This window comes from Mobula hypostoma, chromosome 19, assembly GCF_963921235.1.
Source record: "Mobula hypostoma chromosome 19, sMobHyp1.1, whole genome shotgun sequence".
Taxonomy (NCBI): domain Eukaryota; kingdom Metazoa; phylum Chordata; class Chondrichthyes; order Myliobatiformes; family Myliobatidae; genus Mobula; species Mobula hypostoma.
In genome coordinates, this window is record NC_086115.1 from 6,091,776 (window position 1) to 6,115,863 (window position 24,088).

Genomic DNA, 24,088 nt, shown 5'->3' on the forward strand with positions numbered 1-24,088 from the left:
ATGTGAGCTGCATAAGTTAGAAAAGACTCCAAGTAGAACCCATTAACTACACAGATAGACTGAGGCAGTGCTATATTTGTGAAGAGACATCAAGCAGATACAGACTCACAGCCCTGATTTTAAACAAGAAATATAGCACAGGGATATGCCATTTGGCTCAACAAGCCTACACAGTACATAATCTGTATGTCTCAGCTCAGTCATAAAGTCACAGAGTAATACAATATGGAAAGAGGCTACTTGAACCATACCCCTCTAAATCTTTCCTGTCCCTGGACCTGCCTCAATCACTGCTTCTGGCTCATTGCATATACTGGGTGGCATGCATAGTGGTTAGTATGTCGCTATTACAGTTCAGAGTTCAGTTCTGGCACCGTTCTGTACTGAGTGGCTGCTCCGCTCTCCTCTCACAGTCCAAAGACACACCACATAGGTTCATTGGTCAATGTAAATTGTAAGTTGTCCCGTGATTCGGTCAAGGTTTAATCAGGGTTGTGGAGTTGCTGGGGTGGTGTGACTGAAAGGGCCTACTACACACTGTAGTAGAAACATATATCCACCACTCTCTGAGTGAATATGTTGCCTCTCAGGTACCTTTTAAACCTTCCCCTCTGATCATATGCCCTCTAGTTTTTTATATTCCCTATCCCTATGAATAGGACTGTGTGCATTCACGCAGTCAATGCCCCTCATGATCTTATGCATATTTATAATGTCACTCCTCAGTCTCTTAAATGCCAAGGAATTAAGTGCTGCCTGCCCAACTTCACCCTATAACTCAGGCCCTCAGATTTTGGCAGTATTCTCTTTCTTTTTCCAATTTAATGATTTCTTTCCTGTAACAGGATAATCAAAACTGTATACAATACAGCCTCGCCAATGTCCTGTACAACTGGCAAAAACAGTATCAGTTTTTTTCCCCTTCTACTGTCATGTATTTACACACTTAGTGGCCACTTTATTAGGTACACCCATACCCCTGCTATCTAATCAGCCAATCTTGTAGCAGCAACTCAATGTATAAAAGCAAGCAGACCTGGTCAAGACATTCTGTTGTTGTTGAGACCAAAAGGGAAGAAATGTGATCTGAGTGACTTTGACCATGGAATAGTTGTTGGTGCCAAACAGGGTGGTTTGAGTATCTCAGAAACTGATCTCCTGGGAAAATTTTTCACCGTCTCTAGAGTTTACAGAGAATGGTGCAAAAAAAACCCAAAATAAGTGTCCAGTGAGCAGTAGTTCTGTGGACAAAAATGCTTTGTTCATGACAGGTCAGAAGAGAATGGCCAGAATAGTTCAAGCTGACAGGAAAGCAACAGCAACTCAGATAACCAGGAATTACAACAGTGATGTGAGGAAGAACATCACTGAAGTGGATGGGCTGCACCAGCAGAAGACCACGTACAGGCGATACTTAATGAAGTGGCCACTGAGTGTAGAGTCATTTGGTTTCTGAACTATTTCATCCAGCTATTTCCAGTAGAAGCAAGTTCATATTCTAATAAACCATGAGTAAAAGTCATATCCTTATTTTTCTATTGAACTTACCAGTCAATATCTATTATTTTCCTGTTGATTTATTTAAAGAAACACACAATCAAACACACAATGCAAAAAACTGTTATTTGGCAAAAGATGCTCCCTACTGGCAGTTTTCTTCTACTAAGTGAATCCAGTTTAGAAAAATAAATCCCATTTTACATCAAGGGTCACGATTCACCGTGTCAGACACCACTAGTTCAAGGAAGAAAGAGGAAGATCATTTTAATCAAGAAGTAGCAGTAGATAGACTATATACTTAATATAGTTAAAATGAAGAAAAAAATTCAACTTCCTGGATTTGATCAAAGTACAAATTATGGAATCTGAACTCCAGATAGATAGATTATTTCAAAATGATCATGTTGCAGATGTCTTTAAAATGAAAAGAACGATTTTACCTAATGTCAGCTAATTAGAATGTTTCAAATGCCTCTGGTAATTCAAAAAAAGAAGTTGATTTTTCTCTATGGGATCGCCATTATCTTGCTTGCAGATTTCAAGTTAATACATGAACGGCTTGCGGCAACACCTTTCTAGGATTGAGTAGCCTGCCACCCCTTCCTGAATATCAACATGGTCACTTGAAAGCTGATCTTCCACGACAACTAAATGGATTACAGCCCCAGAGAGGCATATTGTGTGAATTGTAAAAGAAAACTAGATTTAAATACAGGAAACTAAGTAACCTGTTGACACAAATTGCAATTAATTACATTGTAGGAAAATACAAGCAGCACGTTATTAACTGAGCCCCCTTATGAGGAACCTGGCTCTGAACAATTTCTGATGCCAGCATGATATGAAATCCTGCACAGCTAGAATGAGAAATGGCAAGATTAAGAACATTTGTGAAACACAGCTTTTGATAACACCTTTTCCCATTCCCCAGTTGTGCCCTCCGGCTGGTAAATTGGCCTGTTTACCAGCAACACAGTGGAAGCAACAGCCAAATAAAAGTATGTTGGCCAATTATCTTCTCACCTGCCACTGCAAGAATTTGCTAGGGCGTGAAACAAACCTTTGGACGCACACCAAAATAGTGCTTTTTGATTAAAGTGGGCTTTGTTTGTAATTGTACCAGTTATCACCCATCAAATATAAGGCATCAAGCATGTTAATTTAATGACATCATTAGGTGTTAATTTGGCTTCCAGTCTGACTCATTTCTCCCTCCATCTCTATCCTTAGCAAAGTTAATGTTTAATTCATTGTAGTTTTGAATTGAATTATTTTCCATCAAAATGAGCTAACATTGCTTCTCTTAAATTGGGAGCAGTATTTGCAAACTCTGTGTTTTATAGACTTATAAATTGGATTAACCTAATTTATTGCTAAACACTACCTTCTGTGTAAGATTGCTGGCTTCACTGATGTATCGATCCCTCTCTTTTTCCAGGTGGAAAATTATTTTCCTCTGCTTCTGTGCTTCAAGGTTATAGTTTTGAATTTCTTGATCCAGGACCTTTTTTGACTGTTCATGAAGCATGACCAAGTTCTTCTGTTTCTCAGTAGCACCGACTGCCTTCAAAACATTCTAATAAAAAAAAGTATATTGCCATTTTATTCCACATTCTTTTTACAATGGGTCAATGATATAATTAGCTCTATCTTGACCAAATTTTAGACCTCACCAAAAATTCTACAACAGGTAAAAATGATATCAATGTAAGATACACAGCTTTCTGAAATTTAGAAAAGTGAATCTTCCCAGAACTTCTCCAGATCCTGAAAATGAATTTTAAAAACTCAACCTGCCTAAAATGGATGCAATGAATAATACAGCAAATGACTTCATTCTCAGCTGATTAATCCATGATAAATATTTTGAAGTTTGTATGCACTTACGATAATTTTCCCTATTATTTTGTTATACCACCTTCATAACAAAACCAAGACTAAAAAAAACTTGTCAGCAGCTAATCTTGAAGACAAAAATAGAAATTGATATAGTGAAGTAATTGACTATACGGAGTTATATAAAAAAATCTTAGGTCTGTGTGTATTCTTGTCAGCTTGTTTCATCATAAATTCCTTTTCTCGTATTTATATGGTAAAATGTCAATACTAATATATCATAACATAACTAAATCCTCTTACTCATGAAGTTATTGCAATGTCACCACTGGCAAGTTGGTATAATTAAATGACAATGAGCTTACTGACAGAGATTTCATTATAAAAATTGACAGAACTTTAGAATATATATATAGAAGGTACTCTAAAATGGGAGTTAAATTACATTTCTGTTTTCTGTTGTGTCGATTCCCAATTCATAGCCCAACCTTAAGGCATATTTCAATGTCAATTCTGCATAAGCAATGACAATTTTATCCCAATATTTTCATAACAGATGGCAATGTCCATGATTATAATAAAAAAAAACATACAAAATGCTGGAGGAACTCTGCAGGTAAGGCAGCATCTATAGATGGGAATAAACAGTTGACGTTTCTGGCTGAGACCCTTTATCAGGACAGGAAGAGAAGGGGACAGAATTCAGAGTAAGAAGGTGGGGCGAGGAAGAAGTACAAGGTGGCAGGTAATAGGTGAAATCATGAAGCGGGGAGGGGTGAAGCAAAGAGCTGGGAGGTTGATTGGTGTAAGAGACAAAGGGCTGGAGAAGGGGGAATCTAATAGGAGAGGACAGAAGACCATTGAAGAAAGGAAAGGGGGAGAAGCACCAGAAGGAGGTGATAAGCAGGTAAGGACATAAGGCGAGAGAGGGAAAGCAAACAAGAATGGGGAATGGTGAAGGAGAGGGGGGGTCAGACAATTACCAGAAGTTCGAGAAATTGATGTTCGTGCCGTCAGGTTGGAGGCTACCCAGACAGAATATAAGAATATAACCTGAGTGTGGCCTGATCCTGGCAGCAGAAGAGGCCATGGACTGACATGTCGGAATGAGAATGGGAAGTAGAATTGAAATGGGTAGGCACCGGGAAATCCCACTTTTTGTGGTGGATGAAGCGAAGGTGCTTGATGAAGCCGTCTCCCAGTCTACATCAGGGTTTGTAATCACTGCAATGGAAGTTTACCTTCCCAATAGTAATGCCAACATTTTTTTCACTAATTTGCAACCAACAGAACACGTGCAGACCTGATGCTAGATTTTCTAATTACTTACAGCATCACCTGGCAGGCATGTCAGTGAATTAAAGAGTTCTTCCTTTGAATCACATTTATCATGCTACATAAGGATAGAGTTATTCAGAGCCTTTGTAGATTAAATTAAATTAAAATCTGATTTCATGGGGCCAGAGACAAAGAAGTGGACTCAAAACTGTAGACCAAGAAACCACAAACCTTTTTTAAAAAGAAGTCTAATTCACTGGGAAGAAAATTTTTGACTCTATTCTTCAGTAAACTCAATGAGTTTTCCCAAGCAGTAGGGAAGATAAAAGCCTCATGATGTGGCAGGAATGACAGGAATAGAAACTATGTTTGTAGGAAGTGATCCCAAGACACAAAAAGTGTACAGGGTATGCTTGGCTTTAGTCACTAATTTGCCAGTTGTATGCCAGAAGTAAATATGCTGACACGCAACAGTTAGCTGATGTTCTAGTAACTGTTTCAAGGCTTAAAACAAAAGATGAGTTTCTATCCCAGAGTGTGTGAATATCAATTAGATTTGCAGGAAGATGTTTAAATTGTCTTCCACAACCTTCCTGCACATGCAGAAAAGTAGTTTTCCTTCATATCACAGGTCTTTAATGCATGGTTATGCAATATACTGTGACAAGAAAATTAGTCAAATGAGGGTACAGAAAATTAAAAAAATACACATATAGAAGTATAAGACTTCTATAATTCTAAAACCCAAGCAATGGGCCTCCCCACCATGGAAATCAGGGTGGCTTTTTCCAACTTTTCTAATCCTATTAATCTGAAAATTTTAAGATCCATTTCTGAGTATCCATTATGGACTTCTGACAAGTCAACAATGCACCAAGGATGTCAGTTCTTCAAGCCTACATATTTAAGTTAATTATACAAATAATGGGAGGATATATTACATTTGCCAAATTGTAAGGACAGTGATAAAGATCCATAACATGACACTGGAAAATGAGGACTGTTCACCTTGTCCCAACACATACTTCACAGCAAGGGCAGATATTGATGATGAAATTTACCTTTGCCTTCACAGTGTCAGAATACCCTACGGTCACCTGTGGACAAGTGTTTGAAAGAGGACACTTCAAACCTGAAACCAAGCTCATGGCATTCTGGGCAAAGAAAGTTCCCTCCCCTCCCATACACTTATGAGACATATACTACATACAGCAGGCACTAGAAAGTACTGGATGGATAGTATCAATGATTTTTCCTCAAGAACTTCCAAATCCACTGAGAGGAAAAGTGAATTAATGTTAGCATCCTTTCCAACACTAACGTCCCCAGAATGAGAATCTTAGTTACATTTGGTCAGCTTCAGTGAACAACCACTGCTATTTATGTGCCTGAAATCAGACTCTGTCAGACCTCACACCTAACACAATGGAAGTGGAAGTCATTCTCAACCATGTGGGACTGCTGAAGAAGAGGGAACTTTTACAAGTGCATTTAAGGTCTTGCCAAACTATTCATCAGAATAAATTTCACTGCATTGTTCCCTGTATACCCATGACTGTGTTGCTACACACAACTCCAACTGCTAATTAAATTTGCTAATGACACTACACTGATTGGCCTAATCTCAAAGTCATCACTCTGACACAATGGTGTCAAGAAAACAACCTTTCCCTCAACGTCGCAAAAACAAAGAAGCTGTTTGTGGACTACAGGAGGAATGGAGACAGGCCAAACATCACTGAGGATCTCACGTGGTTCGTATATACCAGCTCTGTGGTGAAAAAGGCACAACAGCGCCTCTTTCACCTCAGGCGGTTGAAGTAGTTTGGTATGGGCCCCCAAATTCTAAGAAATTTCTACAGAGGCACAATTGAGAGCATCCTGACTGGCTGTATGATTGCCTGGTATGGGAACTGTACTTCCCTCAGTCGCAGGACTCTGCAGAGAGTGGAGTGGACAGCCCAACACATCTATAGATGTGAACTTCCCACTATTCGGGATAGCTACAAAGACAGGTGTGTAAAAAGGGCCCGAAGGATCACTGGGGACCTGAGTCACCCCAACCACAAACTGTTCCAGCTGCTACCATCCAGGAAATGGTACCGCAGCATAAAAGCCAGGACCAACAGGCTCCAGGCCAGCTTCCTCCACCAAGCCAACAGACTGCTTAATTCATGCTGACATGACTGTATTTCTATGTTATATTGACTATCCTGTTGTACATAATATTTATTATAGAATATTATAATTGCACATTTGAACAGAGACATAACGTAAGAATTTTTACTCCTCGTGTATTTAAAGGAGGTAAGTAATAAAGTCAATTCAATTTAATTCAATTCATGGAGTCATAGAACACTACAACATAGATATAGGCCCTTCAGCCCATCTATCCCATGCCAACTTACCATGCTAACTAACCCCATTGACCTGTATCTGCAGCATAGCCCTCCAAACCCCTCCCACCCATGTATTTATCCAAATTTCTGTTAAATCTTGAAATCAAACCCACATCCACCATTTCCACACTCTCACCACCCTCTGAGTGAAGAAGTTCTGACTCATGTTCTCTCTAAATTTTCACCTTTCACCCTTAATTCATGACCTCTAGTTCTAGTCTCACCCAACCTCAGTGGAAAAAGCATGCTTATACTTACCCCAACTATACCCTTCACAATTCTGTATAACATATAGGAGTATGTGGCAAATTCACTAGTTATGCATCCTCATGCAGGAATTGCTGAATGGCCACTGGAGTTCAATTATTGAACCACACTTTCCTTTTAATGGAAGCTATATACAGTAAATTTATATTACAGCATCAAAGGCAATGATAACACAAAGTACACAGAAGGCCAATAATGACTTTGTTACAAACAAATACAATGGTGATATTGTTGGTGATTTCCATCCAGAAACGAAAATGAACTTCTATGTCACCTGAATCAGCTTTGGTGTAACGAACACAAAATGCTGGACAAACTCAGCAAGTCAGGCAGCATCTATGGAAATGAATAAACATTCCACTTTTCGGACTGAGACCCTTCATCAGGACTAGAAAGGAAGGGGAAAGAAGCCAGAATAAGAAATAAGGAAAGGGGAAGGAGGATAAGCTAGAAGGTGATAGGTGAAGCCAGGTGGGTTGGGGAGGAAGGATGAAGTAAGAAACAAGAAGGTGATAGATGGAAATTGTAAAGGCTTAGAGAAGATGGAATCTAATAGGGGAGGAGAGTAGGCTATGGGAGAAAGGGAAGAAGGGGGTCACCAGGAGAAAGGAAAATAAATTACCAGAAGGAGAAATCAATAGTCATACCATCAGGTTGGAGGCCACGCAGGCAAAATATGAGGTGCTGCTCCTCCAACTTGAGAGTGAGCTCATCAAGGCAATAGAGAAGGCCATGGGTCAATATGTCAAAATGAGAATGGGGACTGAAATTAAAATGATTGGCCATAGGGAAATCCTGTATTTTGCAATGGAGCCACGGTACTCAACAAAGTCCTCCCTTAGTCTAGATCAGCTCTCACCAATGTAGAGAGGCCGTATCAGGAGCACCAGATCTGGTGCTCTATTTTATAAAATGATAATAATTCAATTATAAAATGCTTCTGTCATTTAAAAAAGGGGACTGAAGCAAACACAGACCCATGGAAAACAGGAGAAGTAGGTTATTCATTCCTTCATGCCTCTGCTGTCATTTAATCTGATCAAGATTAATCATTCAAATTGAGAACCCTGATTGGTTAATCATTCTGTAATAATTGCTAACTTTATAAATATGCATGCATGGGTTTTGACAGTTGAGATATTTTGAGCTTCAATAAATCATCAGAGAAAATTAAGTGTCAATCTAATGTCTATCTGCAACTGGTAAAAATAATCTATAAATTATTTTGCAATTTCAGATTTTTATAACTTTAATAGTGGCACTTATCACAATCCTCACCTTATTCAAAATGTCTCGTTCTCTAACCAGCTCATCAACTGCTTTCTTATCAAGCTCAACCTGCTTTTTGGTCGACTCCAGCTCTGAAGAGGAAATGGCAAAAAAATAGAGGTTTTGTTATATCACTTTCAATCTATGAAAAGAATCAAAGATCCTATACAGAGTGCATTCTGGTTATTTAGGCCACTGGTTAATCAGTGGCAGCTGCTTATTTGGGACAACTCTTAAAGAACATAAGGTAATTAAGAAAATAAACAGGATTTCCTTCATTTATTCGGGACACAATGCCACTTAATTGGAGCAGGAAACTGTTGATGAACAGCTTCTAACCAGCATTGGTCGCATGCACTTGATGCCATTAAGCACTACACTGTGTTTTGAGTGATCAGTTTTTAAATACTGTCAGTTTTCAAAAAGCACAACTTTTGTCACTGATAGTTGGGAAGAAATAAGCAGTAAGACAATTCAGAACTGCTTTCCTTACTGTGGTTTCAAGCATTCAGGCTTGGAGATGCCAGAAATGGCCGGGAGAGGAAATGAAATGATTACACTACTTCAAAAGGTAGGAACTACAAAGAATTTGAAGGTATCGACAATCATCTTGAATGTTACAATGAATTCAAGATTTGGAGGATGCCTTGTATGAAGGCAGTCCATTATCTGCATTAGGTGCCTACAGTGATTTTGTTCATTTACAGTCAAAAGAATTCAACGCAGATGAATTCCTCCATCGATAAGAATTAGAAACTAATACAGTTTTATAATACTGTAGTAGTTTTGGTAGTGTTCTTATTTGTTCTGTATTTCATTTAAGTCTATAATTTGTTATTCTATTTATATTTTTGATACCTTTTTAACTACTTCCATGAAACTTAGGCTAATTGGGGTAGCCACTTAATAGGAACAAAATATATTGTTCCAAATGTGTCCCAATTAACCAGAACCCACTGTAGTTCAAAAATTACAGTACTGTACAAAATTCAGGAACATGTATACTGTATAGCTAGGGTTCTGATACGGATCTCTATTTGTGGATTGAGAGTGAGAAGGGGGCAGGGAGAGGGGAATCATGGTCGGAAAAGGGGAAGGGAGAGGGTAGCGAGTGGAAAGCACCAGAGTGACATTCTGTAATGATCAATAAGCTGACTGAAAAGTATATAAAGGCTATTCTTTTGGAGGTCACACCACAATCAATAATGCACTAATAATGTCTCCTTGCATGATGATGAAATGTTTGCAAGTACATTACCAAGATCTTAGAATAACTCAACCTGGCTTTGCCCACATCCTTTGCTCTTGCCAGTCTTAGGCATCCTAGCTATATATGTATATATCTAAGATTTTTGCACAGTATTATAGGTCTCTTACAGAAAATGTTGCTGGTATCTCTACCCATGTAGGATTAAAATTCTAAATTGTAACCACACACACTTTATTTACTAAATCACAACTCCAGTTGTCGTTTGGTTAAAGCACCCTGTATTAATTTTAAGCTCATTTCTCTGAATGTTTTCTACCTGACAGCCACTAGATCTTAATTCAGTAGGTAACTCTGGGGAAAATTTGGAAATAAAGATAGAAATGTGTGAGTTATCACTGACAGGACTACAAAGGAAACAGAAAGGTACAAGTTTTTTTCTAAACAATAAAACTATGTTCCACCTTCAGTTATTCTCTCCTATCCCAGTTCTAACAATGGAGATACAATATGTACAGGTACATCTACAGATTTTATTTTAAGCTACGAGCAAGTCATCGAAAAAGCCTTGGAAACTCAGCCAGTAACAACACACAAAGGAGCTGGAGGAACTCAGTGGATCAGGCTTAATCTACGGAGGAAAATGTACAGTTGACATTCTGGATCAAGACCCTTCCTGGTCCTAACGAAGTGGCTTGTCCCAAAAAATCGGCAGTCCATGTCCCTGCACAGATGCTGCCTGGCCCAGTGAGTTCTGTCAGCTCCTTTGTACGTTGCTCCAGATTTCCAGCATCTATAGCCTCCTGTGTCTTCACTTCCTCCTGCATTGCTTCACTACCCATTGAAATACAAGTTGTTTATATATTGCACAATATTCTGGCATCATCTTCATCTCTGTTCAATGAAACTTACCAGAGGAATATCTATTCTTTAGTACAGAAATATTTTTCTGAGTAACCGACAATCCCTGCTAAATCAGAGGCACTTTTATAGGATAAGGACATCAGAAATAGAAACAAAAGCAGAATTTTGGCACCTAAAGCCTACTCACTCATTTAATGCTCATGGATGAATGCCTAACTGAAATCATGCTCCCATCCAATATCCACATTTCTTGATTTACTTGGTGTCAAAAGACATTTCAGTCTCAGCCATGAATATGTTCTCTGACTAACCATCTAAAATACTCGCAACGCACACAAAATGTTGGAGTAACTCAGCAGGCCATGCAGTATAATCAATGTTTTGGGCCAAGACCCTTCATCAGGGACTCTGTCAGAAGGGTCATCAGCTCTGAGTAAACAAACTCTCAGGTACAATTGACTGATTCCGTATCCTAAGAACTGTTTCTGAGTTCTGGATTGATAAGGAATAATGGCGTTTACCCTGCCAATCCTAAAGCAAAACCTCCTAGATTTAAATAATATTACCTCTCATTTAAGGTGATGGGTATACATCTCTAACAAAGGAGGTGTAAGGCACTCCTTCCCTCTGCTAGCCTGCAAGTCACCATTGGGCAAGGTATAGCACATGCTTGGCTCCTGACCAGTCATGTAAAGCCATGGGAGCAGGTGGTCATATGAGCAGCTGGTGCACATCATAAGTCCTGGTTACGCGACCACTGACACCAGGCATCAGTCTCTGAAGAGTATTGATAATGGCTGGGGTCACCCATCTTGTAAAGACACTACCCAAAAGAAGGCAATGGCAAACCATTTCTTTGCCAAGAACAATCACGGTCAAGACTATGATCGCCCACATCATATGACACAGTTCATAACGATGATGACCTCTCATTTATTAAAATTCTAGTTTATTCAATCTGTTTAGCATCAATTTCCTGAGCGTCAACATCCAGAGTCAAACATATTGATGAAATCATGAAGAAGACATGTCACCAGTTGTACAGTAATAGGAGTTTGAGGAGATTACATATATTACCAAAAGCTCTTGCAAATTTCTACAGATGTACAGTGAAGAGAATTCTAATCAACCCTGGTATGCAGGCTCTGGTACACAAGATCACAAGAAGCTGCAGAGGACTGTAAACTCAATCAGTTCCAACACAAGAACAATCCTCCCCATCGTCACGGCATCTTCGAGAGGTGGTGCCTCATGAAGGATCCTCAATATTGGGACATGCTTTCTTCTCATTAGTACTCTCAAGAAGGAGGTATGGAAGTCTTAAGACCCACACTGAATGATTCAGAACAGCTTTTTACCCACTGCCATCAGGTTTCTGAACAGTTCAAGAGCCCTCGTTATGCCGCCTTGACTATTTATTTATTTTTGTCTTTGCTAATGTACTGCCAGTGCAAAACAACACATTTCATGTATGTGTCAACAATAATAAATTTGATTCTGATTTCCCTCATCCCAGAAATTAACGTAGTTCTACATTTCACAGTCCCAAGGTAAAGCTACAAAGATCAAAACTGCAGATAAAATTCTATACATGCCCCATACACTTCACCAAAGTTTTCTTATTCTTTTAGTTAGATTTCTCTCACAAAAACAGCCAACATCTTATTTGCATTCATAAATCCATGCTCTTTGACTTTGTCTTTCATACATAAGCACTCCAGGGCCCCCTAGAGCTCCTGTACTAGTTTCTTACTGTTCAAAAATAAAATTTAATTTTATTTCTCTTATTACCAAAATAAATAAACTTAGTAATTTTTTTTTACTATGCTGATATTTCTTGCTCACTCACTTAATCTGTCTAGATCTCTTTGCTAAGTCTTCATCTCCTCATATATCATTTCGTACTTGCAGTGTCAGCAACCCAGGACAAAGCACACCCCGTATATCTTAAATTTATTTTTTGTGTGAAGATAAATTTAGCACTTGGATGTCAGAAAAATGGAAGGTTTTGTGGAAATTGATCAGACTAGGTTGAAAGGTTAGGACATATCATGGTCTGAAGACCTGTACCGTGCTGTAATGTTCTATGTTCTATACATCGCCAATAGCTAAGTGCCCAGTACTGATCCTTGGGATACACTTGAGTAAAGCCTCCAATGATTTGAAAATGATTGTGTTATTCTCAACTGGTTTTAAACCATTAACTGTTCCTCGTACTAATATTTTACTCCCAATTCAGTAAACCTATATTTTACAACAATCTTTTTATGTAATATCTTAGACTGCCTTTGAAATTCAGCTATATTTCCCTTGCTAGTTCTCCTGTTAAATACGTCTTCAAAATATTGACCAAACTTGTTAAATAAAATTTCTCTTCCACAAAACCATATTGATTTGCCTAATAACATGGATCCCTAAATGTATTGTCACCACAACCTTGACAAATAAATCCAAAATTTTCCCAGAGGCCTGGAGACAAACGAGACGGAAAATGCTGGAATCTGGAGGAACACACAAAAGGCCGGGAGAATTTAAGAGGTCAGGCAGCATTTATGGAGAGTCTCAACCTGAAACGTCAACTGTCCATTTCCCTTCATAGATGGGATGCTGCCTGACATGCTAAATTCCTTCAATTGATGCCATCTTGGTGCTCTATGCTTCCTTCTTCCCTTTCTCCATCTTTTCTTAAAAACAACGTTATATTTGAGATCAAACAGTCTATTGGAACTGTTCCAGAATATAGTAAGTTGTGAGTGCAATCAATTTAGAAATGTGCAATGCAGTCTATCTGAACCTAGAGGCACTGCGAGCTTTTAGTCACTTTATTTTTTCCACTAACTCACAGCACCATTTTTTCCACATAAAACTTGTTTAACACATATACTTGCAGGTAAACTACTGAGACGCAAAGAAGTTACAAATGAAAGCACTTATGTCCTATCCAGCTGTTATTATTGAAACATTCCACCATATTCATTCTAAAGACCGAATGATAAAATTGTTTAAACTAAACTACTGGGAACAAATATAGGTGCCCTTCAAGTGCAATTATAATTTTGAATAATTGTTTATCCAAAGATGCAAAACATGCAATATTCATTAAAGAGATATGTCTCAGCAAATCTTGCTGTTGATCTATATTGAACTTTATAAACAAAATCATTATAGTTTGATGACTATGCAGGTTAAGCAATAGATACATGACTTGCATTTCATGAAGGCTTTGAGCATGATTCAGGTTTATTATACCATGATGACTAATACTGGACTTTAAGAGGTTCTGCTACATTGATCAATACCAAAAGACACCCATACTCTATTAAATCAACTCTATTAATACAGTGTTTCATATAAAACCATAAGACATAGGAGCAGAATTAGGCCATCTGGCCCATTGAGTCTGCTCTGCCATTCAATCATGGCTGATCCTTTTCTTCTCCTCCTCAACCCCAGTTCCCAGCCTTCTCCCCATAACCTTTGATGCCATGCTCAGTCAAGAACCTATCAATCTCTGCCTTAAATACACCCAACAACCTGGCCTCCATAGCTGCATGTGGCAACAAATTCACCACTCTTTGGCTAAAGAAATTTCTCCACACCTCTGACTGAAAGGGCACCCCTCTATTCTGAGCCTGTGCCCTCTTGTCCTAGACTCTCCAACCATGGGGAACATCCTTTCCACAGCTACTCTGTTTAGGCCTTTCAACATTCGAAAGGTTTCAATGAGATCCCTCCTCCTCCTTCTGAATTCCAGCGAGTACAGACCCAGAGCCATCAAACGTTCCTCATATGATAGCCCTTTCATTTCTGGAATCATCCTTGTGAACCTCCTCTGGACCCTCTCCAATGTCAGCACATATGATTTTGTTTATATGGTTCATCATTAAAACACCTCTCTTTCACAAAATACCCTAATATTTTGTTACTCCATGAAGAATGTCACAGTTTTAAGAGATTTCCAAGTTTCCTTACTACTGTAACTCAAACTGATAGTTCCAGTAAGAAATTCACAAGCTGCTTGTTCTTTGTGCAGAATGTAATTGGAATATAGAACCTGCTGCAAAATGCACTGTAGAGACAAATAAAAGACGTGAATTTACAGGGAATACAAATATGAAATGGAAAGTAATAGAAGAATATGTTATTACAAAGAATGAAGAACAATATAACATAGGAACATGCTGAACAGGAGTCCTGATAAAGGGCCTTGGCCTGAAATATCTTCCATTTATTCCTTTCCATAGATGCTGCCTAATCTGCTGAGTTCCTCCAGCATTTTGTGTGTGTTAGGTTGACCATGACGTCAATTTATACAAATCCCATCTACCTGATTAAGATCTATATCCCACCCCACCCCCATTCCCTGCCTGTTCACGTGTCTGTCTAAATGCCTCTTAAACATTGCTACTGTATCTGCATCCACCATTTCTCCCTGCAGCATTTTCCAAGCACCTACCACTCCCTGCGTAAAACACTTACCTTGTAAATCACCTTCCAACTTTCTACTTCTCACCTTAAAGCTAGGCCTCCTAGTAGTTGCCTTTTCCACTGTGGGAAAAAGATTTAGACTATCTACTTTTTCTTTGTCTACAACATAAGCTCCACAGCCGCTGGCGCTCCAGAGCAAACAATCCAAGTCTGTCTAATGTCTCCTGACACACAGTGATAAAAATCATGGGGTAAAAGGTTTATGTGCATCCTAAATCCAAGTATGTTAGTCAAATAGTAATATTGTTGTGCAGTGAAATATACTTAATACTAGGCAAAGGTTAAGCACACTTTAATCAAGTTTGCATTACACTATTTAGTTGGTAAGTTTATGACCCTACCTTTCTCCAGAGAAACAGTAAGATTTTTCAATGTTTCCCGCTGGTGGTCAAGATCCAGTTTTTGGTCCTCAACTTGATGCAACTTTCGCTGCAACACCTCCCTCGTCTTAGTCAACTTGACAACCTCTTGATTCAATTGAGCCACATCTTCTTCTTTTGCCTAGATCAGATGATAGAAATACATTGACTTAAAATAAGCTAGTTTACAAAGGGGAAATGTTTTCTGCTCTATATGTTTCTCTTACTTCTCACGTATACTGCAGTTCGACGTATTTCGGCGATAATTTAGTCAAGAGCAGAGGGCAAAGATATTGATGAGCATTTCAGCAATCTTAAAGATTAAGGATCAGCTTTAATTGTCATGTGTACATCAAAATATCAAAGCATACACTGAAATGCATCATTTGTGTCAACAACCAACACAATCTGAGGATGTGCAGGGGGCAGCACACAACTCCCAACACACTTTCAGTGCCAATACACCATGCCCACAACTTACTAAACCTAACCCGTATGTCATTGGGATGTGGGACTACCCAGAAGAAACCCATGCAGTCATGGACAGAACGTACAATCTGCTTGCAGACAGTGGCAGTAACCAAACCCAGACCGGTGCTGCTGTGAAGTTTTATGCTAGCTGTAATGCTACTATGTCACTTCTGCCCCCCCCCCCCACCAACCCACCAAGAACAGGTTGAGGTAGGACAAAGTTGTTAAACTTAAAAGAGGAGGAAGTAGAAAGTCTTTGAAATAAATCAGAAAATAGTCACAATGAGGATGAACACCATTCAGCCTATCAAATCTGTACTGGCTCTATGTACAACTAGCCACCCTCTCCGTAAATCCCTAATTCCTTTCGGCGCATTTGAAGAGTAGATAAGGTTAAATGTTCACCTCAGTTTAAATGAGAAGCTACAGTTCCCAAGATCTGGCTAAGTAATAAAACGAAGGCTGTCACTAATATTGTGTCCTTCCCCACTATACCCCTTCCCAAAATATTCTACAGCTCTCTGAATAACTCTTGAACTGCTGTCACTGTACAAAGTAGAAGCATGATAAACTTGTTCCTATTTTAACAGCATTGGTTAAAGTTAGTTGAAAAAATCAGGAGAACTGCCTTACTCTTTCTCAGAATAATAGTAATGGATATTCTGTATCCAGTCAAACAGAGCACAATTGGCGTCGATTTAAGAAATGACTCAGAGACTGCACCCCCAACAACGCAGGACGCTCTCAGTACTTCAGAATGCCAGCACAAATTTTGCCCATCCTTACGAAAACATGTTTATTTAATTCATTAATAGAGGAAGTAAAACATACTTTAAGGTCCATCAACTTCTGTTGATTTTCCACTGTCAGCTGGTCAGTGATCATAATTTGTTGTTCATTTTCTTGTTGCAACTTGAGAAATTTTTGGTTAAGTAATTCCAAATCCTTTGACGATCTTTCATTCAAAATCTGTTGAAGGAAAAAGAATAACCATTATTTAAAGTAACTGAAATTATATTTGACACATAGAGATAAGATTTTTTGCATAATAGACTTTAATTAATAGCAGAGGACTAGATACTGAAAGACAGTGGGCATTTGCATCTGTTTTACAAATTCTAATTCATCTCAAAGCATTATGATGAAAGTTTTTCTGCTTTTAGTTATAAATTGAACTTGTTCCTCTCATCGCTCTGTGCATGAAGCCACAGCATGAAACCTCAATGAATTGGAACCTACTTGTCAATCTCATTCTAAATCCAACAGTGATTTAACGGCCAGATGGTCATTTTCTGTATTTGGTGTTATAGGATTTATAGTCAAAATTGGAAAAGTGACAGATATGCTGCACAGAATACCTTTCAGTGATTTCATTGGAGTGCATTACCAGGTCTGAATAAAGTAAGTTATGCTCTCTAACTAGTGTCTTACCGAGAAGTATAAATTACTGGTCAAAAGCATAAAAGTGAATCCCTAACCTAAGAGATTCTGCAGATGCCTGAAATCTGAAATCGAGGGCAACACACACAAAAGAGGAACTCAGCAGGTCAGCCAGTATCTAAGGAAATGAATAGCCAGGGAAATACAGTAATAAAGGAAATCCCTCATTTTTGCACATAGAATTCACATAAAAGGAGCATAGTTATAATTTTGAAAATTCCAAAAGAAGACTCAGATATTGTTAATTAGGTGCCCTATTGTTTGGAAGAGCCTTACCTCCACTATACATCTATGATAAAGGGGAGTGGGGAAGGGGGGAATTGACAGATTATACAATCGTGAAGAAACAAACTGAGGACAGGAGGGAAAGGTAGGGAAAAAAAGCTAGGAAGGAAAAGAAGTCAGGAGATTGTTGAGTGGAAAAGAATGGAGTATCCACTGAGCACAAGGAAGGTGGACACATAGAGAAAAGAGAAGGAGAGAGATCATGGAGAGGAAGGATAGCTCTGGAGAAGGGAGGATAACCTGTGGAGGAGAAGACCATACACATGGAAAGAAAGAGGGTGTCTATGTAAGAGCGGGGAGAGTAGAGGCAAAGGAAGAGGAGGATGGAAAATGTCAGAGGACAAGAGTGTCAAAAGAGGTGGATAATAGAGTGGAAGGGAGGAGGGAGAACAGGGAGGGAGTGTCTTTCAAAGTGAACAGGGTCCTTGGAAGAGAGGAAAGGTGGACAGAGGGGAAGAAATACTAAAATTGATGGGTGGGAGGAAAAGAGAATGTCTATGGAAAGGATGGGACGGCGCGTGGAGGGGAGGGAGAGGGAAAAGAATCCATGGAGAGATGGAAGGGAAGAGTCAGTGGTGCAAATAGAAAAGTCCCCAGTGAAAGACAGAAGCAGAACAGGGAACCCTTGGACACCCCATGGAAAGGGAAACCTTGTGAGACAGTGAGAAAATAAAAGAGGAGCAGATAGGAGACAAGAGGAGAAGGTCGATGGAAAGGAGCAAAGAAGAAGCCATAGAGTGGACAAGCATAGAAAAGAGAGCTATAAAAGAGAGGGCCCTTGCAGGGTTGGAAAGTCTGTAGGTGTGAGGAAAGTTGACAGTCCATTAGAGAGGCATAGAAGTGCATCTTGGAATCAGGTGTAGAGAGCATCCTTGGATAGAGAATCCATGAGGTAAGTAGGAAGGAAGTGCCCTTGGTGGGGAATGGGTAAGAAATGGAGGAAAGGAAAACTTCATGACAGGAGAAATGATGGAGAGAGAGGAAGAAGGGTCTGAGGAAGAGAGATCACCTGAGGAGTGGGAAAGGGGAGAGCCCTTGGAGGGGAGAGGAAGGGAATTATTGCAGGAAAGACAAGAGATTCCATGTAGGGCAGCAAACACTGAGTCAATGAAGAAAAGAGAATAATCTACAGAGGGAAGGTAAAGAGTGGGGAAGAGTTCTTGTGGGGGAGGAAGAGAGTCAGTGAAGTGGAAGGAATCCAGGGAAGTTAAAGGAGACAGGAACAGAAAAGTTTACCACAATGTAATCAATTATCTCCTTTTGAACCACAGTGGGGAATTCACCACTCCATTTAGATGTTGTCAAGGGGCTGCATGAATTACTAACCTCTCAGCCAGTACATTTTTGTCACTGAAAATTCAGCTTTTCTCAATTATTAATTTGTAGATAGTGGCACATAAAGCCTCAGGGATTGTTGTTGAACTTCAAAAGCTTACCTTTTTGGCAAGGTTTTGTACCAGCTGTGTTTACAGTACGGTCAATTACTGATGTGAGATCCTTCTTTCCAGATGGTTTCACTAATGGGGCACTGATCTGTATTTATCTATTGTACAGCAATGCTAGTGTTGGGTCCCTGCCCATGAAGATACTGCATCCATGCCAAAATTACAGTTAAAACAAAAACCCCTTTTTCATTTCCTCTATGTTTGGATTTTTGACCTGAAGGCCAAGGTGCAGGTAACCATTTTACCTTTTGTTCCTTCAGCTGGAGATCCAATTTTTGATGTTCATCTTTGACCTTCTGCTGCTGTGCCATCAATGACTTGATCTCAGCTTGATTTTCATCCAATTCTCCCTTCATACGTGTCAGTTCTTTAGACAGTTTCTCCTTCCGTCGAACCTCCCGGGCAATCTCATTCTCTCGCATCTGTATATCATGCTGGAGCTACAGTCAAAAAGGAATGACACTGGATGATGGGTATTGAAATAAACATGCATTAACATTTGGAGGAAAACATGTCCGTGGAAGACATACAAGTTGTCTTTAAGAATCACATAAATTTGAATCTATTCAGATGACATAGTAACATATCACAAAGAATTCAGATTTCAGACTTAGAGTTATTATTACATGTACATGTTAAAACACAGTGAAATGCATCATTTGTGTTACACAAGGAAGCAGTGATCACTTTTCTTTTCCTCTTAGCCTAAATCCAGTCAGTGGTGGTGATTTCCCCAGTAATCCTCACATTCTTTTATGGCCCTCATTGGAAATTCGGATTCAGCATCAGATTTATGTATCACAAGTATATTGAATGACTGGGGGCAGCCTGCAAGTGTTGCACACATTCCAGGGCCAACATGGCATACCTACCACACTTGGCAGAACAAAATAGAACAAAACTATACAGAGCATACCAAGCGACAAAGTAAAGCAACATCAAAACAAGCCCTATTCCTCCCTCACACTCACCTTTCCACCTGTGTACATACGCAGTGCTCTAACTCCAGGACAGGCTGTTTTTGGCCTTCAGCCTCCAGTGGGCTTGTAGACATTTATCCCCTTGCTTTTCTTTTTCATGAGCTGGTTTGAGTTTCTTTTTCAGTAGTAGTGAGTGCCCAGCCCATCCCCTCCAAATTTTCACACATCACTATCTTCCATGTGTGAATACTGCAATATTAATGTTGGAAATGCGCTGGTGGTCATATCCTATGCTTTTGATACTTGAGTCACTGCACAGTCTGGTAGTAGCTCCAGATCTTGCTGCCCTAAGGAGCCAGACACCAGTCATTAGATAACCTATCAACATTCAGGGTTTGGCTCACAGGTAAAGGACATGTGCTTTAATTTATTATCAAAGTATGTATACGTTGTCATATACAACCCTGAGATTCATTTTTTTCTGGACATTCACAGTAAAACAAAATACAATAGAATCAATGAAAAGCCATACACAAAGACTGACAAGCAACCAATGTGCAAAAAGACGACAAACTTTGCAAAGACAAAAATAAATAAATAAATAAATAAATAAGATAAGATAAGATAGTGGCAATGATACACGACAATGTTTTGCAGGAAACTCACCAAATTAGTTCAAGACGTGGAGTGAAAAGGACCAGAAGCAAAAGATTACCAACCTGTGCCATATTCTGATCAGACTCTGTTTTAAGATGATCCAATTCCTCCTCACGGGTTGCCATTTCTGCCACCTTTTCACGTAAAGTAACAACCTCCTTGAGTAGTTCGTCTCTCTCTTTCGTTAACTGCTCTTGGATTTTCAGCAAATCGTTCACACTGTACAACAAAAAACACATTTCTTTGCAATACTCAGAGGAATAAAGTACATTCAATGGTTCTTCAAGTTGTGACCTTGAACATAGTTTGACAAACCAGGATCAAAATAATGTTCTCAAATATTTCATTCTAATATAATTTATTGATGCACAATGAAGTGACACAGCCAGTAGAGCTGCTGCCTCAATTCTAGCAATTTGGATTCAATTCCAATCTCCATTACTGTCTGTGTGGAGTTTGTATGATCCTCCTGTCACTGTCTGAATATCCCCTGGGTACATTGATTTTCTCCACATCACAAAGGTTGTGTGGGTTGATAGGTAAACTTGCTGCTGCAAATCTGAGGGAAGTTAATAGGAATGAAGGAACAATAAGTTACAGGAAAATTAGTAGGGGAATCAGATTTCTCTGTAAATCAGTATGATCTGAAAGGCTCAGTTGCCTCCTTCTATGCCATAAGGGAAAATGAACTAGAAATATGAACTTGCAGCATAAAAATTACTACCTGGAAACCAATAACAAAAAATCGTTGCCAGCACCTAACAGCAGAAAATTGCATGAAAGTAGTCCTCCGATTTTCTAAAATATTCTTATCAGTATAATTTTGTGAAGCCAGTCTTCATGTGGTGCAGCGAAGGAAACGATAACATTTATATCTGGTAAGCTTCTCATGCACTACCCTTCAGGCACCTCTATGGAACTGGATAAATATAATGAGCAAGGCCATTTAGGGATTGATAAAACAATGTACAGCTCCCTGCATGATAGCGTAATATCCTCTTCAGCTTTCTTGAAATGGCCAATTAGAAATGAATCCAATAGTTTTGATTACAATATTTCATTCTTTTTTATCAGCTTCAACCTTCAGTTCGAAAAGATACCTGGGACCCAGATGGTAGCATTCTCAGCTGTGTGCCTATGAAAAAGCTGATCAATGGGTACCCCTAAGCGTTTTCCATACTTGATAATGATTGTCAGTGTGTGAAATTGGACAAGCAATTTAATGATGAGATAGAGAGGCCACTCTTCCTTCTTACTCTATGGAAAACCATTGCCATGATATATTATGTATCATCTATTATTATTAATATTCTTCCAACCTTAATGCACCACTATCTTTTGGCATTCTGTGTGATACAGTATTTACTTACTGTACAGTGACTTTCACTAGACAGTTAAAGCTATCAAACAAGATGCTCCTCCTGCAAAGATCAAGATTAAGGAGAACATAATGTTCTCAATACAAAAGTCATGATAACCTATAATCATTTTAGATTGAGCTTTCAATCAGTTTGAGTCTCTAAGTGGTGTCAGTTCACACACAGCACTAGCCTTGGGCCAGCTCGTGTCAAATATTTTTTTTCCAGATATATCTACAGTAAATCCAACAATGGAGAAGCAAAATTGTTAAGCTGTCAAAGATACTCTATTTTTATCCTATAAAAAAACTAAGCCAATCTGATCTGAAAGGCAATGCCCATAACCCATGCACCTTCACTCTGAATGTTCCCGTTACTTGAATTATCAGCAGTTGTATTTTGTCATTTACATATTTTATAATTCAACACTGATCATCCCTTTGTGGTAGTGGAGGCAGATACAATAGAGGTGTTTAAGATGCTCTTAGATAGGCGCCAGAATTTGCCAAGAGTGGAGGGATGTGGACCATGTGCAGGCAGAAGGGATCAGTTTAGTTAGGAATCATTACCTTAATTATTTTGACATAACATTGTGGGTTTAAGGGCTTCTTCCTGTGCTGTACTGTTCTATATTCTATATTTTATGAAGGAGGCTATTCAGTCCATCCCTAGGCACAGCAACACCAGCAATTTTTATTCCCCTTCTTCTTTCTCAGGATCTTGCAACTATTTCTCTCCCACTTTCCAATTAATTCCCCTTAGATTATTTTGCTACGTAACTAATGAGTTTTATAATGTAGGGGAAGCCCTGCAGCACAGGGAGAGCATGCAAACTTCATACAAACAGCAACAAAGGTCAAGTTCAAATCCAGGTTGCTGGAGCCGTGAGGAAGTAGCACTACCTGCTGCAGCACTCTGCCACCATTAGGTGACTTTTCCCCACATTTCAGTTTTCTTTTGCTCTCAGTTCTCTATTTTCAACACACAACTTGCATTAATTTTCAGACTTGACAGTGATTTACTGCGTTTCTCAGGCAACTGAAATTTGAAGGTAACAAACCAAATATTTGTCTTTTGGTGTTGTATTCTGACATGCCTTTCAAGTTTCAGTAAATGTTAAAAATTCACTTCTATCCCAGGTATAAATTCTAAATTGATTCAAAATCAGAAAGATCCTACACATCACTTTTAATGATGCACTCATTAACAGTTAGCAGGTTTCAAAATAATTAATGTTCCTTAAAGTTGGCCTGGCTGGCGGGAGTGGGGTTAGTGGGGATAAGCCCCCCAATGGCATGCTTATCAAATAATTACTAAGCCCGACGGAACCATTTCTACTGACAGGAGAAAGGGCAAATGCTGCTTACTGGTGACTTAAAATCAGTTTCTTTGGGCATATGGGGCTTGTCAGTCATGGAGAAGGAAAATGCTGATCTCAATCCTCTGCTGCCTTGCAGATATAACTACTCATGGGGAAGGTTTTTGGGTAAACCCAGAGTAAAGATCCAGAGAGCACTCCCTAAGGCAGCCCTACACTGAGTTCAGTGCCAACTGGCAACTCCTGTGATGCCACTGATGTCAAACTGCATCAGAGTCTGTCATTTCTTTGGATTCATCAGCTGTGTAGACAGGGGGAGCCTGCTGCATGGGCAACAAGTTGCTCTCCATATCGTATCACTCAGACGGCTGGAATGCAATATCCATGGACTAGCCTGACCAACAGTGGGCCTCAAAGTAGGCTGCACTTTACATCCTTTGCAGCCAACCTTCAGAAAATATCATAATGTAATCAGCTAGTAGATTTTGAAATATGCAGGAGTGGTTTGTGTGAACAGTTTAATAATGTTTTCTGAAGTGAAGTGTACTGAAAAGTTACAAAAGATTATTCAAAGCTTGTAGACAGATAATTATATAGGCATAAATGGCTCAATTGCTATTTGAACTGCATTGTGTGTGAATTTTTAGCATTTCATAATTCCAAATCAATGTTAGAAAACATAGCTCCAGTGACAGGTGTAGGCGTTATTTTTGGTCCCTGCTGAGGG

The 24,088-nt window shown here is 39.2% G+C and overlaps 1 protein-coding gene across 1 annotated transcript in view; it reads right to left on the bottom strand.

Annotated features, from left to right (window-relative positions):
- Positions 1 to 24,088, bottom strand: part of cfap58 (cilia and flagella associated protein 58) — a 288,786-nt gene that overhangs the window by 205,410 nt on the left and 59,288 nt on the right. The window contains exons 4-9 of the mRNA XM_063071110.1: positions 20,748 to 20,904; positions 19,354 to 19,548; positions 16,770 to 16,907; positions 15,450 to 15,609; positions 8,559 to 8,641; positions 2,885 to 3,076 (exon numbers count right to left, since the gene is read on the bottom strand). Coding sequence (XP_062927180.1) covers positions 2,885 to 3,076; positions 8,559 to 8,641; positions 15,450 to 15,609; positions 16,770 to 16,907; positions 19,354 to 19,548; positions 20,748 to 20,904 — 925 coding nt within the window. The remainder of the gene's footprint in view (positions 1 to 2,884; positions 3,077 to 8,558; positions 8,642 to 15,449; positions 15,610 to 16,769; positions 16,908 to 19,353; positions 19,549 to 20,747; positions 20,905 to 24,088) is intronic.